This window comes from Calypte anna, chromosome 9 (genome assembly GCF_003957555.1).
Source record: "Calypte anna isolate BGI_N300 chromosome 9, bCalAnn1_v1.p, whole genome shotgun sequence".
NCBI classification, from domain to species: domain Eukaryota; kingdom Metazoa; phylum Chordata; class Aves; order Apodiformes; family Trochilidae; genus Calypte; species Calypte anna.
The window spans coordinates 909,078-932,604 of record NC_044255.1 but is presented as its reverse complement, the minus strand read 5'-3'; the positions used below and the strand labels follow the sequence as shown (position 1 = coordinate 932,604).

Here is a 23,527-nt window from a genome sequence, read left to right as displayed (position 1 = left end):
TGGTTGGAGGTAAATAGTGCCAAAAGAAGACCCTTTCAGAGAAAGCTTTTGGATTTAATAGCAAGAGTCCCTGGACATTTATTAGTATTGGTAATACACCTGTACAACAATGCATATCTTCAGATGTGTCCTTTTCAGTCAAAACCATCAGGTTTTCCTGTGTTTCAATCAATGTACAAGAGGATTTTCCCTCCTACTCCTCAAACAATGTTAGATGTATGTCTTACCATTTGGGACTTGTAAGACTTCATCTTTTAAGTGACTGATGATGCCAGCTAAAGTTTACTGAAGCATAAAGAAATCTATTCTATTTTTTTCAACCAGATTATAACACTCATAATATTTACCAAATGTTTTTATTCTAAACATTTGGATGATCTTTTGGTAGAAATCTTTTGTTTGTCTTCAATTAACTGCATAGCAGGCTTTTTCTTCTCCTCTCTTGTTTTCCTAGCCAGGGTTGCCCACTTAGCAGCTTTGGGATAGACACAGAAAATCAGCCAAACACATCTTTTCAGCAATCCTCCTTTCCCCTCCCTTTGCTGTCTCTATCAGACAGAGCTGATCTTGGCAGGTCTGTAGCAGATGTGATCTCCACTTGATTTCATCAAATAAAGCAAAACCAAACAAACCCTGGGCTGCTCACGGGAACATGAGCTCAGTGAACACCGAGAAGCATTTCAGCTGTTTCTCCTTCAGTGCTGCATGTTTTGTGAGACTCTTTTAGACTTCCTATTGATTTTGCATGAAACTAGGTCAGAGCTGCTTTTAATTGAACAAGCTGCCTGCTGCAACTCTCACTTAACTGTAAAAAAAAAAAAAAAGGTATTAAAAATTGATATGCAAAGCAAACTTCTGCTTAATTAGCAAGCGCATGGAGTCAGAATAGACACAACATCTAAGTTATAAAGATGAGGAAATGTCTTTCACTGACAGTATAATGTACTCCTGGCTGGGTTTTTTTGAAAAAAAAATGGCTCAGGCAGTGAGCATTATCCATGTTTCTTGCATGTGGTATTAATAGGCTATTAGTTTTCCTTGGGAGAGGTCAGGATAAACATACAGTTGTGCAGGTCAGACAAACCACCATGCATCAAGAAAGCCATTAGACAGCATCTCTAGATTGAAAATGTATAATAAAGGTAAATAAGAATCCCTCATGGTCTGAAAACAGAAGCTGTGGGATTCTCCCCAGGTCTTGGTATCGCTCTGTATCCGATGCCTGTGGAAGTGGTCAGCTTGCAGTGGATGGGCACATGCTGCAGGGTGCCACAGGGCGCTGCTAGAGCTCTTCCTGGCTTTCCCCCTTGGCAGGAGCCTGGGTTAGGCACAACTTGCTGAGCAGGGCTGCTGGCAGCACTGCAGCTCTGCCCTTAAATGGGTGCAGGAGCTGAAGCCTGGGACATGTCTGTGGTAGCCCTGATCGTGGCACACAAGTGCTGGCTGAAGTGTAATTCCATATCTCCACTCCTCCTGATGGCCAGGAGTGCCTCTGAGGATGCTTTGCACTCCTGCTGTCTCAGCAATGTTCATGCCTGCCTTGTGTTTTTATGAGATGAGGACCAAGACGTCAGGACTGGAGATGAGGAGTTCTGATTTCCCACCTAACCCCATCCCAAGTGATTTACTTCACAACAATACATAGAATCATAGAATTGGCTGGGTTGGAAGGGACCTCAGAGATCATCGAGTCCAACCCTTGTACACTTCATGTTAGACCCTCTGTGTAGTTCCCTTTATCCCCACAATATGTGAGGGCTGCCTAGAGTGATGTGTTAGTTATTTAGGTTTATAAGAAACACGCAGAAAAAAAAAAGAATAATGTGTGGATGATTAGCTTCTACTTTTCAGCTTACAGCTGAGAGAGATGGCAGACACCAACCTTCATTTTGTGTTCCTAAAGACAATTGCTTTTCTTCCCCAAAAACCCCAAGCTCTAATAAAGGTTTTGCTCATTATCACTTAGCATTACACTGGGAAGCCACCAGGCATGCTTAGAAGCAGACTGGTAGAATGGCCACAGAGTTTGTATTCAAGAACTGTTTTCAAGAATGATGTTTTCTGTAGATGTATTTTTCAGCTCTTTGGTTCAGGTTACCACTGAATAACTCAGTTTGTTTCTCTCTTCTTTAGTATCTGCCAGTACTGCAGCTCCTGTGCCAGTCCTGCCTTGTGTGCAGGTATTAGGGGGCCTTTCCTAGGGGGGGAAATTGTACATGTCAATTATTTCTAAAATATGTCATTTGTCACAGATTTTAGACACCATCTTATTCTCGGAATGGAAAAGCCTGAGATTCAGGTGAAATAAACAAGAAAAATGCTTATCTTTGAATATTGAAATACAATGACACCTGAAGGTGCTTGAAACATCTGAATTTCTTTATGGCAGTTCAACCAACTGTATCCATAAATATTTAAAGGAATAAATTACTTTTTGAAATTTACATTTTTTTTAAATACTTTGGCTTACGCATTATTGAGCAATGAAGAGGCTTTCCATAATGATTTCAGCTTTCAAAATACAGCACTTGACTGTGAAAAGATTTGCCTGTGGCCATCATATGATTCAGTGAATTCCCAGAATAAACTGAGTTTCCACATCTCCTAACTTTTAGTTAAGGTTTTTAACAGCATGAGGTAACTTAGATGCCATCTGTGTGGTGCATAAGTTACTGCTACCTGTAATTCTTGTTTTCAGGATGGATTCAAGGTGGATAAATTGGCTGTTTAAATCCTGCTGGAGTTTTCATAAAGGGCTGCCCTGTTTAAGATAGATACCCTGGTTTGATTTCCAGTTGATGATAAGGTCAGCAGCCCATGGGTAACCACAGCTGACAGCTACGTCTGAGCTGTGCTTCCTCCCAGTGAAAACGTGGAGATGCTTTCCTGAGAGACAAGAATTTTGTGCCAGAGAGCTTGCTCTGGGGAGCTCCATCTTCAGAGGGAAGTAGTTGGAAGTATAAAAACATCCAAGTTTTTGTCTGTCTGGAACAGTCACCTAAAGGTCCCAGTGATGTGTTGTGACCTGGGAGGGGAGGATTCTGTATTTCTGAAGCTGCCCCAGGCAGGTTAGAAGTGAGGTACTTGTTCATCTGAGTCATTGAATCTGAGTGTGATTCCCACCAACAGTTGTTAAGGAGGCTGAAATTACTCTCAAGTTATTTGAGTTAAAGGTGAGGCGTTCACTTTTGCTTTCTATTTTTTTATGTGCTGACAAGTGAGCAGGAAATAATATTGCTGAAAGACATACTAAACACTGACATGTTTTTCTGACTGTACCAATGTTACTGATAGTGATCACCAAATAATAATGAGTCAGGGTCTTTGACGGGTTGCACAACATTATAAACTGATGCAATCTGCTTTTCATTTTTAGGGTATATTACTTTTCAGATAAACTGAGCACTGAAAATCCCAATCCATGAAACAACAATGGAATGCAAATTTATGAAGTCTAGACAGCCAGCTGAAAACTGATTTTCTACACCTTATAAACAAGTAGACTATAAGCCAAATTTTTATTTTTATATTTTTATTTTTTATTTTTATATTTCCATAGTTTCCAGCTGGTTGCAGAGGACTGCTGTACTTTGATTCAGCTGACAATAGAACTAAGAATGCACAAATCCTTTTTGTCAAGCAACAAGTACAAGTGCTTCTCTGCTAAGGAAACTGAAGTGGAGAAATCCTTAGGTCTGCACTCAGCCAAAGTGTCTCCATTGCAGCTAAGAGTGGGCTGCATGAGCATGTGGAATTTCAAGGGGTGGTGTTCAAACAGTGTCAGTGAGGCACACACAGAGGGTTTCACTAAGGTAATCACAGCATTTCCAGTAGCAGCTCAATGATATAATAAATGAAATCCATTGAATGATGCGTTAACTTAGTAGCACGCTTGTAGAGCTTTATTCTGTTTTTTTTTTCAAGCATATTCTAGTTTTTTGGCTCATTCTTCGTTTTGCTGGAAAGAAAGAGCTGCAATCTAGCCAGAATCCTGTACTGGTGAGAAAGAGGGCTGTGCACACATCCAAAGAATTTTGAAACTCTGTTCATATCTTTCCTTTTCCCAGATAATTCATGTCTTAAAGAAGTGAATGTTACCAGTGTAAAGAAAAAACGCAGTGATGAGAGAATGTATCTGTTGTGTGGAAAAAGTAATCATTATTTTCCATAGATCAATGCTCAGAAAAAAATGTATGGACGTTTTTGCTGATAACTGAAATTGTTCTGATCAGATTATAATTTGTGCTCTGGATCTCAGTGCATGGCTCTTCCCCTCAGCAAGTCTCTGCACAGCCAAGGGCTGAGCTGTGTTACAGACATTTCCTAGCAAGGTCCCTGAAAGGCAGATGCCATAGTATATTGATACATTGATATATTGATATTCAACCTTGTACCCTTCTGTGTTACCAACCAGGAAAAACAAAGACTTTGGGTTTTCATTGCAGTGTCTTTTGGCATACATTAAAGTAGGTAAGTGACCTAAAAGCTCACAGAAGAGGTTTGATTTTTGAAGGTCTTTGTCACATAAAATGTCAATGAATCCTATTTGTGAGACTTGCTAATCTGGGGCCATTTTATGGTTTTCTCGTGAGTGTTACTCCTGTGAGAACTTCAGAAAAATTCTTGACAGTTGTGGCATCATATCCTTAATATCCAGTTAGATGTGTTTATGTCCATCTCAGATAACACTTGATTGAAGAAACTTCAGGCTGAATGTGCTGTTGCTCATCAAGTTCTTGTGCAGACTGGAATGTCAAAGAACTCCAAGCAACCTGAGATGTTGTTAACACTGTGTATAGGTGAAGTCTCTGCCACACGCTGTAGATACCTAATATTACATCTTTCACTCTTTGCTATAAGAAGGCTAAACAAACAGTGTGTGGGCTTTTGAGTCACAGAATGTTTTGAATGTGGTACTTTTCCCAAGACTGTACCACCTGAGTGGTAATTCCTGTTGGATATTCTCAGTTCCTGGCCATGGGGATAACTGGGAGAGGAAGTGACTGCTGAGACAGATTTTGGCATTACATCTATGCCAGGCCAATGCCGTTCAGCACTGTCCCCTGGGCAGCTGTTGGCATCTCCTACTTCTGAATGGGTTCTGGCATTTTCCCTTTGCTTGGCTCTCCTAGGTCTTACAATGTCCCTTTTAACCCCCACAAAATACTGAGATAGGGCTCAAAGGAAGGTTGGCCATCCCTATGAAATGTGAATTCCAAGACTGTAAATACACACAGAAGTTAAGGTCAATCAGGGGTTTGCTTTATAAACCTGGATTACAAGAACTGGGATGTAAGGATGCCCTTAGGCTTAAATACGAGGTATAAAATTCCAAACTCAGAGGGTTGTTTTGTTGGGTTTGTTTGGGTTTTTTTTTCTGGTTTTTGTTTGGTGGTTTTTTTTGTTTTTGTTTTTTTTTGATGAAAGGAGGCAAATCAAAAGCAAGCTTTGATTAACTGATTAGCACATTAATTAGCTGCTGCAACGAACACCAGTCTAATGAAAACCAGTCTAATGCTTCTTCTTGTATCTGCTTTTTCTATGTGAATTATCCAGCTACAGATGGAAAATATCAGGAATTAATGGTTTCTCTTCTGCATTGCTCAGCCTGCAGGAAAGAAATGAGGGTCTGCAGAAAGGAACAGAGAACCACAAGCCATGAAGAAAGCACACATCACTGCTTCTCTTGAAAAATCATTCAATTGTTTCTTGAATTTCTTCTTATCTTGACCCATGGTGTTGAAAGTAGAAAGCAATTTTCTGACTCCAGGGATTTTCCAACAAAATGAAATTTTATTGCCTTGGTTATGGTGTTGGTCACACCCAAAATATTAACACTGGACAGTTTGGTGGATTGTGTACTTTTTATTGGAGCTTATGAGTACAGATATGTTGCTAGCACAATATTGCTTTAGGAGACATCTTCCTTTAAGAGCTTCTGAAGAAGAACTTCTATCTAATGAAAAGACAGCTGAAAAGACTTCAAGTATTTCCATTGGTAACAAAAGCATAATTCAGTGGGATACAATTTTCAAAAATATTTTTTCTGGCATATTAAAGTTGTAACAGAAAATTTCATCCCTTTGCTACATTGTGTACGGTTTCAGTAATTTAAACATTTTAATCAAAAGTGTGTTGAAACTCTACCTCTAGGTTTTAGGCCAAGATAGTAAAATCATGATATAAGTTGCCCTGGAAAGATTTATGGTTGGCATATGGAGAATATTGAGCAAAAAATCATTATGTGATGTGAATAATTAGCAGACACTCCACAATGAAATGTGCACTTGCATTTTACAGAACCACTGGATGAACTGAAGATCAGAAGTCACAGCACTGAACCACTACCAAAGCTGGAAAACAAAGAGAGGGGAGGCCACCACGGGACAGCTTCCTCCAGGGAGCCAGGGAAAGCTCAGGAATGGGACGGAACACCAGGCCCACCTGTGGTGTCCAGCAGGTTGGGGAGATCTTCTGTCAGTCCAACCATGCTGGCTGGAAGCAACAGCTCAGGTAGGTCAAGTGGCAGAGCAGAGCAGAGCTCCTGAATCCCCCTGAGAGCTGAAGGATCTCTAAGAATACACAGATGTAGGTAAGCATCTGGGATCCTTAGATTTCCAAGTATCTTGTAGAACCTGCCCAGCCCATGAACTGCTGCACTGATAAGTGTCATGCTGCCTGCTTGTGCTCCCTGCTGGAATGGGACTCTGGGGGGTAGTGGTGGCAGGTAATATAAACATCTAAATATGGCATTCATCTCATTTCAAAGAAGTGAGGAATTCCACTTGACATGGAGAAGGAACACTATGGCAAAGACACCTCCAGGATGGCACCTCGGAGAGAAGTTCATAAATTCACATCTTGCACACAGCAGCAAAAACACTGCAGAAACAAGGCTGGTTTTTTATTGCTGTGCCCAGTGAGTGGGCACAAACAGCCTTTGCTTTGTGCTTCCATGTACATTTCTAGAGAAGTGACTATAGATTTCAGAAGTCTGTAATACCTATGCATTTTTTTAAATCAAATTTTACATATATATATGTGTATATATATAGTGAATAACCATTAACCATGTAAAATAATGCAGCCTTGTTTGTAAAAAAGGCCTATGGAACTGATGGTTGAATGGACATCTCTAAACAGGTGAGTGTAGCTCTGGCGTAAGCATTGCGGTTTTAATTCTTGATATTTGATGGGTCACACAGAAGAGAAACTTCATTGCTTATTGTTTGGATTGTGAAAAATCACCCCTTTCCACACAGTATATATCATACTGAGCCTAATGGTCAGTGCTCAGTAAGCATAAGACCATGAACGAGCTACTAAACCAAGAAATTATTCCTGCCTGGGAGCTGTGCTGGGCAGTCAGTGGTAGGGGGGAGTCAGAGCTGCTCACCCCTCGCCCAGAGCATCACTTCCCTCTGGGAGAATTGGACTCCCATTTTCCCTGCATTGCTGGAAGTGAAACCTGGAACTCAGGATGTAACTTGAACAGGCTTTGCTGATGTAACCTATCATTTGCAGCAATTGTGTAGTCCAGCTTTTCTTCATACAGACTCCCAAATTAGTCCTTCCTCTGTCAAAAAGTGACTTTTCTGAAAGTTTCATGGCTTGGGCACAGGGCATTTGTGTGCTACTGCCTTTTTCTTTCTTGTGTGTTCACACAGAGCATCCTGATAGGCAAGAGTTTTGCAGATTAGCTCATAGCTTTGTTAAAAGTTCTGTTCCCAGTGTGTTATAGCCTCACCTGTGCTAATGTAGGTAAAGGTACCACATGAAAGTATTGGGACATCTGAAAATTACACCAGAGATGTGTACCAAGCTTTTCAGTTCTGTAAGAGGCCGGTACAGAGCAGAACAGAAGAGAAATGAAAATTAAAGAGTAAGTTGTAAGCAAAATACAGCACTTCTGTCCAGTCATCTCACATCAGTTTTATTTTAGAGTTGGTTTACCTCCAAAAGCAGACAAAACATGTTGGCTTTAATCTTCATTTGGCATAAGAAAACTGTAATAGTTGTTGAATCATGCCTTGATTCAGCTAGCTGTGACTTTGTCTTACATAGCTAAGACTGTCAAATAAAAAGTATGGAAATATTTCATTGGCTGAATTTTGACTCCATTTTTATGTTTAAAATCTGGGAGCTGATTTTGATTTTTCTTTCCCAGCATTTTTTATGAGATTTCATTTGATGAATATTTCCTCTCAGCTGCCATAAATATTTTTTTCCCTGTGTCTCTAGCTGTCTCCTGAGCAACATGTTTTAGCTTTATGGCTGGGGCATCGAATTAAAAATGCTGTACAGAGTCCTCCTCAACAAACTTGTCTGTGAACTTTACCAGTTCATCCTTTGCAATTTCATTAGAGCTATAGCAGAATGCAAGAGAGATTTCAGACGTCTATATGGATACAAATGCTTTCTGGAGCCAAGCAAATAAAGTGATTCTGTGCTAGGAATTAACAATTTAGTTTTACCACTGGACCAACTCAAATCAGGTCATTCCCCAGTACAGCCAACACCGCTGTTTCCCACTTTGCAACATCATAGAGGAGAGAGAAAAGGCTACAGATTTTGTGTTGACATGTCCTTGAAACATCATAGCATGCTGCCTCCCTCCTAGTTCACGCTGGTACAGGTATTTATTAGGGTAGTGTTGAAATCATTTAAAGAAAATGGGGTTGAATTGCTCTGCTGTAAAACAGAAAGGCTGTGAAAGGACTTCTCATGTGTGCTCATCAGGCAGCTCTGCTGGAGCACAGGTTAGCTGGGAACTGGACTGCCTGGAGCAAATACTTTTGTGAGGGGACTGATTTTTTGTGGGTTTCCCCCATCTCTGCATCTGTAATAAGCCATTTGCAAACGGAATCCTGGGCTTTCTGGTACTTTTGTTCATATGTGCCTGGCCTACCAGGTGCATATGGGGTCTGACTGTCTCTAATGCCTGGCTGTTGTCTCATCCATCACACAATTTGTCAGGGCCGCTTTCTGTTTCTTGCCATCCTGTTGTTTCTGATGGAAAGCAGTGCAAGTGGTTTGGGGGCATGCTGGCATTTAGGAAAGCCAGTCCGGTTGTAGTGAACAGCCAAACGAGACCTGCGAAACAGAAGGCTGTGCTAGCTTCACTCCAGGAGCTTTGAAGAGTATTTTCTGGAATGTTGCTGCTGCTGCTTTCCTGACTGCAACCATGAAACATTTTGCATTGCCACCTGCTGCTAGAGACAGGCACTGCGCTGCCTTTTAAACCTCAGACACTCTGGTTGTGACCTGGTTTTCAATCACTTGTTGTCACTCAGCCAGCCCCTGAGTGCTCGAACTGAAAACATAGTAAATAATCAGGAAGGGAGTAAGTGCTCACCCTTCACTGGCTCGTCTTTTGGTTTTCAAAGAGGAACAAGTAAGTGGAAGCTCTTTGGTAATGGAGCAATGCCTGTGAAGCTCAAGGTGCCAGATGCTTTCATTGATGCAAGAAGGGAGTAGCAGCAAAGTACCCCAATTGGTGCTTAGCTAGGGCTGCTCCACTCACAGAAGACTGAGCCCCATAAAAAGACTGAACCCCTAGATTTTCTCCTCCCAGGCAACGTCACAGTACTACTAAATCCTCAAAGGTTCTCCAAGAGAAAGCAACTTAATGCTGGAGGTGTATGGTACTGGGCAGCCTACCCAGGATGCAGTAATTCCAGACCTTGCCTAGGCTGGTTGTCTGTGATCTCTGCACACAGGCTCTCCCCTAGCAGTGCCTGTCACCCAGGTAAAATGACAGTACTACTGAGAGCTGTACAAGGTCCCACCAAGCCAGCACACCGTGAGCCAGGTGTGCCATGATCCCCAGGGTCCCAGAGGCACAGGGTGTGGAAGCACACACTACTCTCTGCAGCAGTGGCATTGCAGCTATTTGGAAGAATACACAATTGTCCTTTTCATCCAGAGCCCCAAGATCGACAGCACAACATGCCAGAAGCATCAGGGAAAGCAAGAAATTTAAAGATTTTTTATATTACCTGCCTGGCTTTTGAGAACAGCTGAGCTTTTGACCTATGAACATGTAGTAACACTCAGTTCCACAGATTCAGTGCTGCCTTTGTGGAAACACTTCAGTTTGATGTGCTTCTGTGCTAGTATAGCACAGGTGAAGTCCTAAACACTTTTTTTGTAAGAAAAAACCAGAAAACAATGCAGTTTGGGCCACTTTAAAGTTTCATAGTTTCAAGTACATTTTGCCTTACTCATCACTGTTTAGGAGACAAGATGGCCAGGCCGGGATGATGATAATATCTGCAATTCAGTTTTCCAGTATGCATGTTTTCTTCTTTTTTTCACTTTTTTTTTTGCATGTGATTACTCTCAGCCTGTCACATGTGCTTCTTGGCAGCTGTAGCAAATAAGCAATATTTCTCTTTTCATGTGCTAAGAAGAGACTGTGACAGAATAAGAAGCTTCTCCAATGTAAGTGACAGCCAGAGTATTATTTTGAATTAAGATGAGGATAGGCAGAATGAAGGATTCCTTGGATGAATAAAAGAACTCTTCCCATTAAGATCCAACCACAAAAATCATGCAGAGATGTTGTGTTTCTGGAGAATATAGAAAACTGTACCACATAGGTATAAAACTGATCGAAAATATTTCCACAAAATCCTGTAGCATTCTAGCACTCTGCTTTACTAAGGAAAATCCAAACCCTGCCCCAAATACAAGCAGCCAAGCCTCCACCTCTGTAGTTATGATGACAGCATTTTTACTTTTGGAAAACAGGTCATTTATGTGAGTGCTTAAATACATAATTAAATACTCAATTTTGAGGCAATCTTGTTTGTGATTGATAAGCCTCTATATCTGTGTTGCATAATCTCTTCTAAAATGTCTCTCCCTAACGTTGTCCTTTGGGGCTGCCTGGTTGCTGATGTCCCTGGGTAACCCTGCTGCCATTGTCAGCACCCAGCTTAAACCTGGGAGTCCCCCTGCAGCTGGCTACGTTGTGGTCCCTCCCAGCAGGATTGTGGTGCTGTGGGTGACATAAGAGGGGACTGAGAGCTGACCCACCATCCCCTAATGACCTGCATTACACTGCATCTGGCTCCTGGAGGTGTTTCAAGCCCTTGGTTAGCAGTGTCCTACAGCACAGTGTGAGTGATGCATTGCTTCAAGCTCTGCAAAGCAAAGCACCACCAAAGTTTCATCAGCCAAACACTGCAGCAAAATCTTATGGACAGTTTTGTTCATAGCAAGGCTAAAGATATGATACAGTTCCATAGCTGCCCCAAATGGGCTACTGAATTCAAAGCTCATTGGTTGCACCAGCAATCTGTAAAGGCTACTCAAGTGCATTGTGTCCCCTGGTTCCAGTCCAGTGAAACTCTCAGACATATTCCTGTGAGTTCCTTAGCCTGGCACTGGGCTGGCAGCTCTCGGCAGCACCCGAGTGGCTTTCAGCAGTGTCTAAAGGCCCCTGACTATGGATAGAGGGAAGGTCTTAGGTTTGGAGTGAGGTCTCTGGAGCCACCCTGACAGTGAGGCAGAGTTGTGCCATGGGGTGCTGTTCTAACTATATTAGTATGGAAATAGGTGTGCTGTAGCTTGCAGGATCATGGATCCTACTCGGAGGACAGATTGAGCTTTTCCTATGTGCTTATGAGGCTGGCTGATAAAACTTCTGTACTGTGCATTGCTGCCACAAAGGGGACTGCTCATGAAGTCTCAAGACTACTCATTTCAGATGTTAATATTGAGCTGCCTCAATATTGTCCACATGAGGTAAACATGAATTAAAAACTAGAAATCATCCCTGAGATTTGCTGGCAGAAGTTGTTCTTCATTCAAGAGTCTCATCAGGAAACTGCAAGCCCATTTTCACTCCAGAAGCAGAATTTGGTATCAGTATGAAGACCTTGCAGACAAGCTGAAATTATAATTTAAAACATGAAACCAGAGAGGTAATGATACTAAAAGTCATTAAACAGTGGGCATAATTGTGCAAGAGCACCTCTTACTGCTTTTCAGGTAGCCCAAAGCAGATGTTATTCTTTAAAGGCATCATCATTATTTTGGACTAAGCTGTCCAGAGCTGAAACATAACATGCTGCAGACTGCAGAACACTGAGTTGGGCATTATTTATGCAACAGACCATTTATGGATATATTTTCCCATGCAGTAGTTTGCAGTGTGAAGATGTTATGCAGAGCACTAATTACAGTAGAATACATTATTTATTTGGTCTAAAAATATTCCCACTGAGACCAATGAAATGGCTATTAAAAAACAAACAATCAAAACATTTCCCTCCACTGCATAAAGCAATTTCCTGAACTTAAAAAAAAGCTAGATGGAGCTGTCTGTGAAATGTTTTTGGTGAGGATCACCATGGAAATTGCAATAGTTCCCTTAATACTGTAATATATATCACAGGGAGATAAAGGAACTGCTCCTTCAGCTATGTGTGATAGGTGTTATTTCTTTGATGCCAGATGAAAGGAATCTTTTTGGCAAGGAAATGATGATCTCTTGTTCCACATATATCCAAACTGGAAATTATGACACTTCTCTCTGCTTTTCCAAAGCAAAGCAAACAACTGAGAAGCAATGGCAGGCTGTGCCTAGGAGTTTTTTACATGCTGAGTGTCTGGTTCAGCTTGTCACAGCAAAAACAGTCTTTATTTATTATTAGCGAAAAATAGAAAAACATCCAAACCCTAATTCTTGCCCTCTCTGAAACTCCAGCAAAATTCCAGAAGGGAGCAGACATGAGATTCATTATTATATTACTGAAAGAAACAGAAATCTGGCACACAGACAGAGTGAAATCTGAACAAAAATCTAATCAAACCTTCAGAATAACCTTCCGTGTCCAAAAAAAGCAAAACAACAGCTCATGCACGAAGTGCAAGGTTATGGGGGAGATCAATCTGCTCCTTTCTGATTGCTTATTGCCTGTTGACTCCTGGTATGTTTACAGACTGACTAGGAATGAGAGAATTGAATAATGCATTCGTTGAGCAGCATAAATATTTTTGCTGCAGAGCCAGCTGGATTTTAACCAACCTATTAATATTTAGTTGATGAATATTCACCCATACAGATGCTCTCATTGGTTTAAGTGCTCCAGCTTAAGTGGATAGCTCTTTTCCATACTCTATTGAACCCTGAAACACCAGAGGAAAATGAGCAGTTAGAGTGACAAAGAAAAAGCATCAGTGAGATTGGAAGAACACCTTTCAGCATGCTGCTGGTAGGTGGTGTTATGTGCAAGCTGTTCTCATGGTTCCAAAGTGTGCCAAGTAGCCCTAAGGATGTGCTACTTATGGACATCTCATTCCTTTCAAATAATGGCCCAACCAGTGGCTGGTGATGATATTAGAGATCCATGCAGGAAATAGGGATACCAGTATAAAACAAACACAGACAAAGCATCAGTGTAAATGAGGCGTGAGAATATTCATGTTGGAGACTCATGAGCAAAATATAGATGTGAAAACTTGTGCTTCAAAGGCAAACTTGCTAAAGCAGGATTGCATGAGGCATAGGCCCTTTGTCTCTTCTTGAAAATATGACATTAAATAGGAGGAATTCTTTAAACCCGTTGTAAGGGAACACGATGTAATCACCTGTAAGTCATATTAAAGCACTACTATCAATGCTAAAATTGTGTCTGTTATTGTACAAATGTGTCTGCTCAGTCCACATGTCCTTGGGCTCAGTGTCAACTAAATAGAAAAGAAAAAGTTCAGGGTTGGGAGGAAGGCTTAAAAAACATGAGAAGAATGAACATACTTGTCTGAGCCAAAAGTCATGGGTTGAGATGAGTTGTTTCTTTGGTCATAAACAGGAAATGAAGGGACAAACATTTTCTCAGAGGCAAACTCATTTTCAGGAGAAGAATGAATGTGGGGTGGGACACTGGTGTCAGCACAGCTCACAAAAAAAAACATCCATTCAAGAACTCCTGAGCTGTATGGTCAGCTTCATGCTGGTAATAGCAGTAGTAGCCTGTGCTGGAAGCTTTCTGAGAAACATATCTATCTATAGCAATAGGAGGGAAGTTAAATAACTGTAATTCCATGCAGTTCACTGGAATAGAGCTTTCTCTTGTTCAGGGCAATCTCCAATCCTGTAATTGCCTCAGCTCTGGAGAACATACTTCAGAATTTGACACTGTTGTTGTTCTGAATTCTCTCCCTGTTTACTAATTTCTCTCTCAATTCACTAATTAATCCCAGATATCCAAGTGCTTTTGGTGTTATTCAAAATCCCCAAGTATCCCACTAGCCTCACCACTTTTTCTTCATCGTCTGGCATTTCATGCTTTCCCTCAGCACAGTCCACCTTTGGACTACTACCTCCCTCAGCTTTGGAATGGAGATGAAACCAGAAGCCACTGCAATTCCTTTAATCATTCCTGTATTTCCTGAGGAGTAGAAAAAGGCAACAACAGGGCAACAAATATTTCTTTATGTGCATCCCATCTGTATGCTGGTTCAGCTTCAGAGATGCTAGAGGAGAGGAAAAAGGCCAGGACTGTCTTGATCCACCTTCTTCTGACCTCAGCTCTTGTTCATGATTCAGCCCCATGTGTAAGACTTTGACTGGCAATGAAATCTGGAGTCTCTTTCAAGGGAATCCTGGGTCCCCCATGATTCAGTTTATGGCAGCTGTAACCTGTCTCCTGTTCACTGGTGCATTTCCTTCTTTTTTTCCTTTGCAGAGCCTAAATCAAGCTGCAGATTAGGTCGGTCTGCATCCACATCAGGTGTGCCTCCTCCTTCTGTCACCCCGCTCAGGCAACCCAGTGACCTTCAGCCGAGCCAGGTACCATCGTTTGCCGATCGGGAATGAGCTCATATGCTGCAACATGCCCAATGTGTCTCACCTCTATGTCTGTCATTTGTTCCAGTAAATGATTTTTTTGGGTTTTGTCATTGTTTTCTGTGTGTGAGCGTGCATCCGTGTGTGCACATCTTTCACTGACAATGAAGTTCCACTGTCCTCAGCCAGTAGAGTTTTTCTTTGCTCTTAATTTCTTGTATGCTTTTCTGTCTTCATTCTGTAATACCAATGTAGTAAAACTCTGCTGTATTAATTGGATGAGGGGGTTATTTTTCATGTTTTCTGTACATCCTTGCTGTCTTTAAAATTTATCTAGCTTTGATAAATTTATCTGTGTTTTTATGTAAATTTCTTTTCAATGTCTTGTCTAAAGCACTTGCACCAATGTTTGTCAATGGCTTGTACACACTTGACTTCTGCCCTGTTGTACTTTAATACTTGTGCCAGTCTCACATTTGGTTTGAGCATAATGCATGATTGTATTACACTGTGATTGATCATTGTCCTGAAAACTGCTCATACAGCCAGTTATTTTGGTTAGTTAAGGCAGCTGGACTCTCTTCAGCTCTAGGCCATTTAATACTTACAGGACTATTAAATAGTCCACTGTAGTAATATTTATTGTATATTCTTAGAACTTGAGAACCAAATCAAAGGGGTAACATCTCCTTGCAGAGATAATTTTTTTTTTCCTTCCCTCTCATCAAAACCGTAAAAGCCACATAGAGCCTTGAGAAAGAAATGAAAGTATTTGGCTTTGGCAAATTTCTCCAATAGCGAGAAAATGGGAAAGAAATAGACATGGGAAACCTAAACTTATCTTGATTTTATATGCTAATACTGAGACTGTATCATTTTGCTGTGCAGACCTATATTATTAGTTTGACAGAACTAACTGGAGGCAGTAGGAATGGAGAGAAGAGGTGTCACTTAAATATAGTGTGACTGTCTTCTGTCCACTCAGAGCACTCAGCTCATTTGTTTGTGCTTTTATGGGCCCACACATCACCACGTGGGTGTGTGGGTCTATACGTCCACAAAGAGACAGAAACATGGCTGTATGTGCACATACATGCGTGTCTGCACACACACACAAAACCCCCTTATTTGTATGGTGAATTTTCAATTGGCTTTCAGGGAATTAGTCCCCATAATCCTATTGAATTTCAATGAGATTTGAGTGGAAAACTCCCTGAGGAGGATGCTTTTCCATAATCGTGTATTTAAGTTGTTTGTCCCTTGCTGAATTGCTTCCAGAAGGTCTTGACCACAGCAGAGACCAGAAGAGTGAGGTTGAGCTACTCTATCCAGCCTGCCAGCTACTTGTTAGGAAGGTTATATTTGGGTAGCCTGATCCACAGAGGTTGAAATTGGTTAACCTGCAAAGCTGTTGTGTTGCTTCTGAGCCTTGCTCGACACAATGCCTACCAGAGCTGGGAGCATTTCTGAAGCATATTTTACATAAGAAAATCAAATCCATAATGGAGATTCAAAATGACAGCCCATTTAAATACCATGTCAAGTGTTCCTTCATCTAAGGAAGAAATTAGGGTAATTGTACTTCCAAAGGTTTTGAGAGTCCCAGTGTTCCTGTAGTATGCGATTTTTGATTAAATGGGTCTTACAGCAGACATGATGCTTTGCTGGTTGCTCAGTGGCAAAGGCACCTTGGGTGTTTTGAAGGGATTTTAGTCTCTCAGTTTATATTAAGAACTAAACAATAAGCCTTGAAAGCAGAAGCTGATGTGATAGAAGAGATAATGAGTCTCTTAGAAGCTGCAGCCAGGGTTCACTGAAACTGTGGAGAAAAAATCCACCTCACTTCATACAGAAAAAAGGAACAAAGATGATAAGAGGGATTTTCAAGTGACTGTGGAGGGTGATCTTGTTAATTGAATAATGTATAGTATAGACATGGCTTCATGAAAAACAACAAAAACTGGAAAAAAGCATTTTCTCCCTTCAAACTCTAAATTCTTAACTATCCATCAATTAAGTTGTCATTTATTATGATGGCTTAATTTTTTAAAGGTGTGGACTTGATGCCAGTTGCAGCAGAATGGCAGATACAACCATTATTTTGATTGTGTTCTTTATATACCTATTCTATCTTAGTGTGCAAATAATCTGTGACAGGTGAAATGTGCTTGGAAATGGCTGGGTTGTTAGTCCAGTATGAATCTGACAGGCTGGGGGCACTTGTTTTTTTTTGTGCTGTGACTGCTGATTGTATTGATACTGGTTTCCATAGTCAGCAGTCAGACTTTCCAAAAGATTAAGAGCCTGTTATCCACCTCTTTGTTGATGGGATTGGCACAGCTCATGTTCATACAGGGGTACAAGATCTCGGAAAGGGCAGATTACTGTTAATCAGTTTCCTCAAATACTCCTGGATTCCAGACTGATATTTTAAAAAACACTCAACTTGGGGTAAAAAATCAGATTTGCAAATGAGCTCTGTAAGACCATGATTTTCAATACAGAATAATTTAAGTAAATGGTACATTACTTAGTAATTAAAATTAAGTCTGATCTAAGGAAATAGAAATTATAATTCCAGTCAGGTACTGGCCAACTACATAACTATTGACATTTGATTGTCATATGCCTTATTTTCTTGTTTGTTTATTGGTGTAGGAATTGTGAGGATTAACCAATTAATATTCTCAGGACACGTGTGGTGTATTGATGGTAAGCATTATAGTCATGACTTAGTAGTAAAAAGAAAGACCTTGCAAGCAGAGATGAATGATATGGCTGGTTTGTGATGGAGAACACTGTAAAATTCTGTAGTGTAGCAGCAGTCAGCAATTAGCAACACAGAGAGCCAGATGAGAGCTTGACTTTCTGTACTTGGTTCTGGTAAAGGGTGAGGGGATTTTGAAATAATTCACTGCAGGAAGTAACTCTGGATCAAGTGGTGAAATGACTGAATTTAAACTGAAAGATAAAGTAAGTTTATCTTGGAACTGAAGTTAGAGATTGTGTAAGGACAAAGTTTAAGAAATCAAGGACGTAGCAGAGAAAGTCAAGTGGAGACCTTGGAACTGCAATATGCTAGAATCATGGAATGTATCTGAGCTACAGCAGTGGCATATAGTAGAAAGCTTAATATAAATATCCTAAAGAGAGGTAGAAGTAGTTTAGAAGTGGTTTAGATACCATGGAACATAATGCCTTGCAAAGGTTCTCCGGTGTTAGTGGAGGCCTTACAGGGAATGGAAGAATGTACCAGTTCAGTATGTTATGCCTGAGTGAGAAGAAATGTGTGACTAAAATTAGACATAATGAAAGTCCATCTTGAGTTTGGCCTTTATATGGAAACAAAACCAAGTACCAGTCATTTGTACCTATCCAAGAAGACAGAGAGCAGCAGAAGTTAACCACCGTATGAGGTTTATAAGGCAGAATAGACATGGTCCAAGGATGTCTCAATAAACAGCTAAACACCCATATTGCAGGAGTCTCTCTGCTAGTGCCTGAGACTTCTGTAGCAGGCATGGCCAGGTGTTTCAGCCTGCAGTGGTAAATGCTCCATCATATCAGGAGACCCACACAGGGAACAAAATCATTCATTTTGGTAAAGGAAGGAGGATTTAGAGTCCCAGGTATCACTGCAATAGGGGGATGTTTCCCTGCATCCTGTCATTCTCCACGTCTTCGTCTCAGGGCAACAAAGAATTACAGGCTTCTGATGGACTCAGTAATCCCTGTCACATATCAGAGTCATGTGCTCTGAGCATGGCTGTCACAAAAGACAAAAACAATCCAAGCAATCTGCATTATGGCAGTCCCTCTGCTGGAGAGCCAAGCATCTTGCACCTGTGTTTTTAATGTACATAAATTCATCTTTAGGGCACTGCCAGGCTTTCTCGAAACAGTCTTCAGCACACACAGAAAATAGGGCAGTTTTCAATTTAAGAAAAAGGAACCAATATAACTATCTCGTTTGGTTTTTTTAATGTGAATTAATTTCACAAACTAAAGTTTATTTTCATTAAGATGTAGGCAGCTTCTGAAAAATCGCATGCATTAAGCTGCATAGCAGCAAGGTAGTGCCTGAAGATCCACAATCTGAAGAAATACATCATCTGCATAGAAAATTCCCAATAGTTACAATATGGTATTTCATCTCTTTGGCAAAGCAGAACCTATTATCTGACAGGTTTCCACAAAAATGTGGACCTTATCTCCAAATGTGCAGCCTGTTTTCGTGCTGCCTGTGAGGTTATTTGCCTTTCAGTGGGAAGATGGCACTATCCTTTACTGTTGCCTCCTCAAGGTATGCTAATTTCTGAAGGTTTGTGGGCCTCTTAAGGTCTGGTGCTTTCTTCTAGTGAGGCCCAGGCAGTGATATCTGGTTCCAGCTTAAGCAAGGGAAGAAGATTTAAACATTACATTGATGATCAAAGTAAAATCCAGACACCATGCTGAGATTAGAAGGGAATGAAGATACATGGGACAGCTGTGAATTAAGGGTTTTCAACTTGCATTAAAGGAGTGAAAAAAAAAGCTAGAAAACATTTCAAAATCAACACTGGAATTTTTGGGGGACATTTTTTCCAGAATAACATGGCTCAGTTCAATACCTGTCTGGTGTCTGCCTGAGCCCCCAGCAAGTGGAACAGCATTTTACCTCCTCCATATGATTTCATCAGTGAGCATGACACACAAGGTCCCCGTGATGGACAGACATTCCAAAACTGAAAAGAGCTTTCACTTATTTTGTCATTTATGTCATTTATAGTGTAGCAAAGGGGATGGGCCTCTCCTTCCCCAGACTGAACTTGGTACTTGTTTATGTTGAGCAAGCACATGAGAAAATACTCTCTTTATTCTTTGTGTCTGTGTGAGTGATGACCTCAACAAAAATGCACTTTAGCAACCGTTCAAAATGAACGGTTTGGAAAATCCAAAAAGATTAGGGTAGGTCAAGCTCTATTTTTCCCAGAGCCAGGAAGGCAAAGCAGGGTCCCCCAGCTGGGGCATTGCTGCTGGTTTGTCAGGCTGCCAGCCCCTCTGCAGCCTGGCAGGACAGGCCTGAGGTTGGGAAAGGATGGGATGCCTCAGGAAATCAGTTCTCCATGACAAATTGTGTCTGTCTGCACTTTGTACCATGCTGTTGTTCTGGGCAGGAGGGTTGCATTCCTGTTTTGGGAGGTACCAGACACTGTGCAGCTTTGGGCAGAAGACCCCATTCAGATTTTCTAGGAGATAATTTATTTTATGAAGAGTGATCGTGATGTGTTGGGGTCTTTTTAGTTTTAGCTGGCACTGCAAGTGTTGCATCAAACAATTACAGGGACCTTGTGCAGAAGTTGTCATGATCTGTGATCCTCGGGTGCCTGCAATACACTGTAGCTGTAGTAGAGCATAAACTCATTGTAGGGCACAAAATTTAGGAGAATTGAGTTAAATTTTGACAGGTACTTAGTACCCTGCAGCAATGCTGATAAGTATTTGTCTCATGCTGAAGTAAATGAACAGCTCTATGCTGGCTCAACTTAGTATCACAAGCCTAGCTCTTAGTGTCTCTAGCCTTAGTTATGTATACAAAGGATATTAGAGTCTTTTGTATGCCTTGTAAGAATTGTGTTCACCCTGTAATTAATAAATGCAAGAAGGGCAAATTGTTGTTATTACAGCTATAATTATTTTTGAAGGCTTCTAGACAAAATACCTCAGCAATAAATTGACATTATCATGCTTTAGTTGGCAAATATGCATATGAAAGCATATGGGCTTCATTTTACTCTGTGAGCATAAACAAAGCATCTGTGCTTTTCTGTTATTCTCAGCTTCAAGTTGCCATTTTCCCCAGCAGTTCAAGGCAGTCAGTAAACATGCTGTACTTGTTGGGCATCTTAGCAGGGATGGGTTCCTGACTGCTGCATTCAATGAATTCTGATGCTGCCGAAAAATGAGCAAGTCAAGATGTTGTTCCTTATCTGATCACAGAAGTCTTTTAAACTTGCATTACTATATAAAAGAACTGTGCAGGTAAGATGGAGAACTCTGTAGGTTGGAATATTCTTTCATCCTCTTGTAGTAGGAGGAAAATGGTAACAACAACAAAGTGTGCTAGGGAGAGAGTGCCTATCTGCTAAGTAACATCAACGCGTGTCACTGCTCAGGACTGCAGATCTTTGCTGGATCCACTCCTTGAAGAATCACAATCTGAAGCCAGCATTAAACTCCAGTGATTCTGCATTTGTGGTTCTAGTGGGGCAGAAGAATTTGCAATGAAAGAATCAGCCTCTGTTGTACTTGGCCTCTGGGGTAAAGGGAATAAAAACACCACCCTGGGCTGCCAGTCAAAAGACCTTGAAGGAGATGCAGTCCCAAATTCCTATTCAAAAGGAGTATCTAACTACTGAGTTAGTTGCCACTCTGTTATGGCTTTCTCTGTCCTTTTCCTTTCCTCTGATTTTCAAATATTTTGAAAGTCCATTGTGTATTTTGGATGCAGAATAGCAAAACATGCAACAATTCATGGGATGGTGGCAATCAGTTTTTTCCTTCTACCTGTGTGTAAATGCCAAATGTTCCCCTTCAGCCACTGCATTGCCTCTGAGATCTCTGTCTCTGTGCTCCTGGAGCCAAGATTCTAGTTGTTCCTTTTTGATACTTGATCTTTTCTTGATTTAAAATATATGTCCACAGCTTGGGAACAGAGAGTGCCTCTCTCTCTGTAATGAGTTTTAGTCTGGACTCTCTGTACATTATTTTTTGCTTTGGATGGTAGCTTCTGGTTTTGCCTGTGAAGCTATTCCATTAAATAGACTTAATTATTCCTTATGTTTAACTGTCACCTTTAATGCCTGGGATGGCTGTTGGATCCAAAACCTGCTTCATGTTGGCCACTAGAATATACCACAATAACTTTTGTGGTGGTGTCTAAGAGTCATAGTCATAAATAAGGTCCCCATGTTGGTAAACAGAGTGTGTAGAACAAAGACTGTCATTGCCCCAAGAATCTGTAAGCTCAGTGCAGTAGATGAGAAAGTAGGAAATTGCACATGAGAGTAGAATGGCAAATATGTGACTGTCAGAAATTGCTTAAGCTTTGATTTCTACCAAATTAGAATTAAAAAAAAACCCAAAAACACAATTGGTAGTGCAATCTAGTGTATGTTTAGCTGTTATTTTAATTAGCTTTTTATGCCACTAAGACGATGGAATACATTTGAATGTCTAAAACCAGAAAACCAGGTAAATTTTACAAAATAAACAAATTATGTTTTTTCTTAAATGTCCCTGTTATGAGGAAGTCCTTCTTCTTCAGTGGAGAAGTCTTTAGTGTCTGCGTAGACAAAAACAAATGAAAGTCAATGTAGACTGACTTGTGGCTGCTGATTTTGCAAATAGCTGGGAGGAAGGAGCTCCCCTGGTTCCTATCTGGGAGGATGGACAGGCACAGAAGAACCAGTGGTTGGGTGCAGAGAGAAATCCCTGACACCAGCACTTCACAGATGGGACATGGGCAGCTTTTATCTTCAGATGATGTCTGGATTTGAGCAGTGTGTGGCCTCTCCTTGAAAATCTGAAACATCCAGAATGGTTGGATTTTGCCTTCTTGTTCAGGATGAATGCTCTCAAGAGCCAGGAATGAGACATCACACTGTTTGTCACCGCCTGGAAAGAAGTGCCAGAGCATGAGCTGTGTCCTGAAATGTCACACAGCCTTCTGGACAGTTGGCACTGCTAAAGATCGGTGAGAATTTGGATAGCCGAGTGTTTCGCTGCATTTATAAAGTGTAGTACAGCCTTGTGCCCACAAGAGGGAGCCCTTGGATTATTTTACCGTATTCCTAGCACATGCGAAAGCAAAATTCTGCAGTCGTCATTCCAGCTCAGGATGCTGTAAAAACGTCTTGGGTGAGGGCAGCAGCAAGGATGTGAACTCTTTAGGGGAGGCTCCGCAATGCATTGGGTTGAGTTTCGGTTCAAACCTGGTTTTACATAATCCACATATGGGTCCAGAGCAGTGCAAACTGTTGCTATATGTACAAACAGCAAAAAAGAGAACTCTTATTTAATAGAAAGACAAGAAAATGCAAACTTGGAAGTGGATGGGATTGCCACATCCATCATCTCTCACCTCCGAGGCATGCTTGCCTGGCTGGCACATGAAGCAAAAGTGTCAAAGCTGTCTTGTGTTATCACACAGCCCTGCTGATGCTGTCCCCACATCTACTCTTCAGCACTCAGCTGGGCTGGTTGTGCAGCAGAAGCAGATCCACTGCATTGCTGGCTCTGACTTTGCCAGGACTCTGATCAGAGAGCACAAGATTGTGGGTGCCTGGGGGCCCTGGCAGCACCACGGGGACTCTGCCTGGCAGGGCAGGGGAAGCCAGGCAGGGATGGGGCCCAGCACCCACTGCCATTGCTGGAGGTCTTGAGGCTCAGTACAGCTTTGGTGGCTCTCCTTTTCTATGCCATTCAACCTCATAGTGTCTGGGCACTAAAAAGATGTGTCAGGAGGAAACTGACAGGTGAAAGCAGGTCAGCTGTAGGAAAAGTGATGGTACAGAAGAGGGATGTCAGAGATGGGAACAGGGTGGCCAGTCTTTGAGCAATAGCCCTGGAGTCTGGCTTCATACCTTTCCTCACCCCCAAGTGCTGGCTTGGCTACCCCTGTATCAGCTGTGATGGAAGAGAGTGGGAGGAAGAATGTTCCATTCCTTTAATCTCTTCTTGTTCTTGCAC

General features: G+C 41.3%; 1 protein-coding gene across 3 annotated transcripts in view; it reads left to right on the top strand.

The window, feature by feature from the left end:
- NYAP2 (neuronal tyrosine-phosphorylated phosphoinositide-3-kinase adaptor 2) overlaps nucleotides 1–23,527 on the top strand; it is a 129,492-nt gene that overhangs the window by 89,134 nt on the left and 16,831 nt on the right. For all 3 annotated transcript variants that reach the window (XM_030456322.1, XM_030456324.1, XM_030456323.1), the window contains 2 exons: nucleotides 6,301–6,513; nucleotides 14,697–14,800. In XM_030456322.1, coding sequence (XP_030312182.1) covers nucleotides 6,301–6,513; nucleotides 14,697–14,800 — 317 coding nt within the window. The remainder of the gene's footprint in view (nucleotides 1–6,300; nucleotides 6,514–14,696; nucleotides 14,801–23,527) is intronic.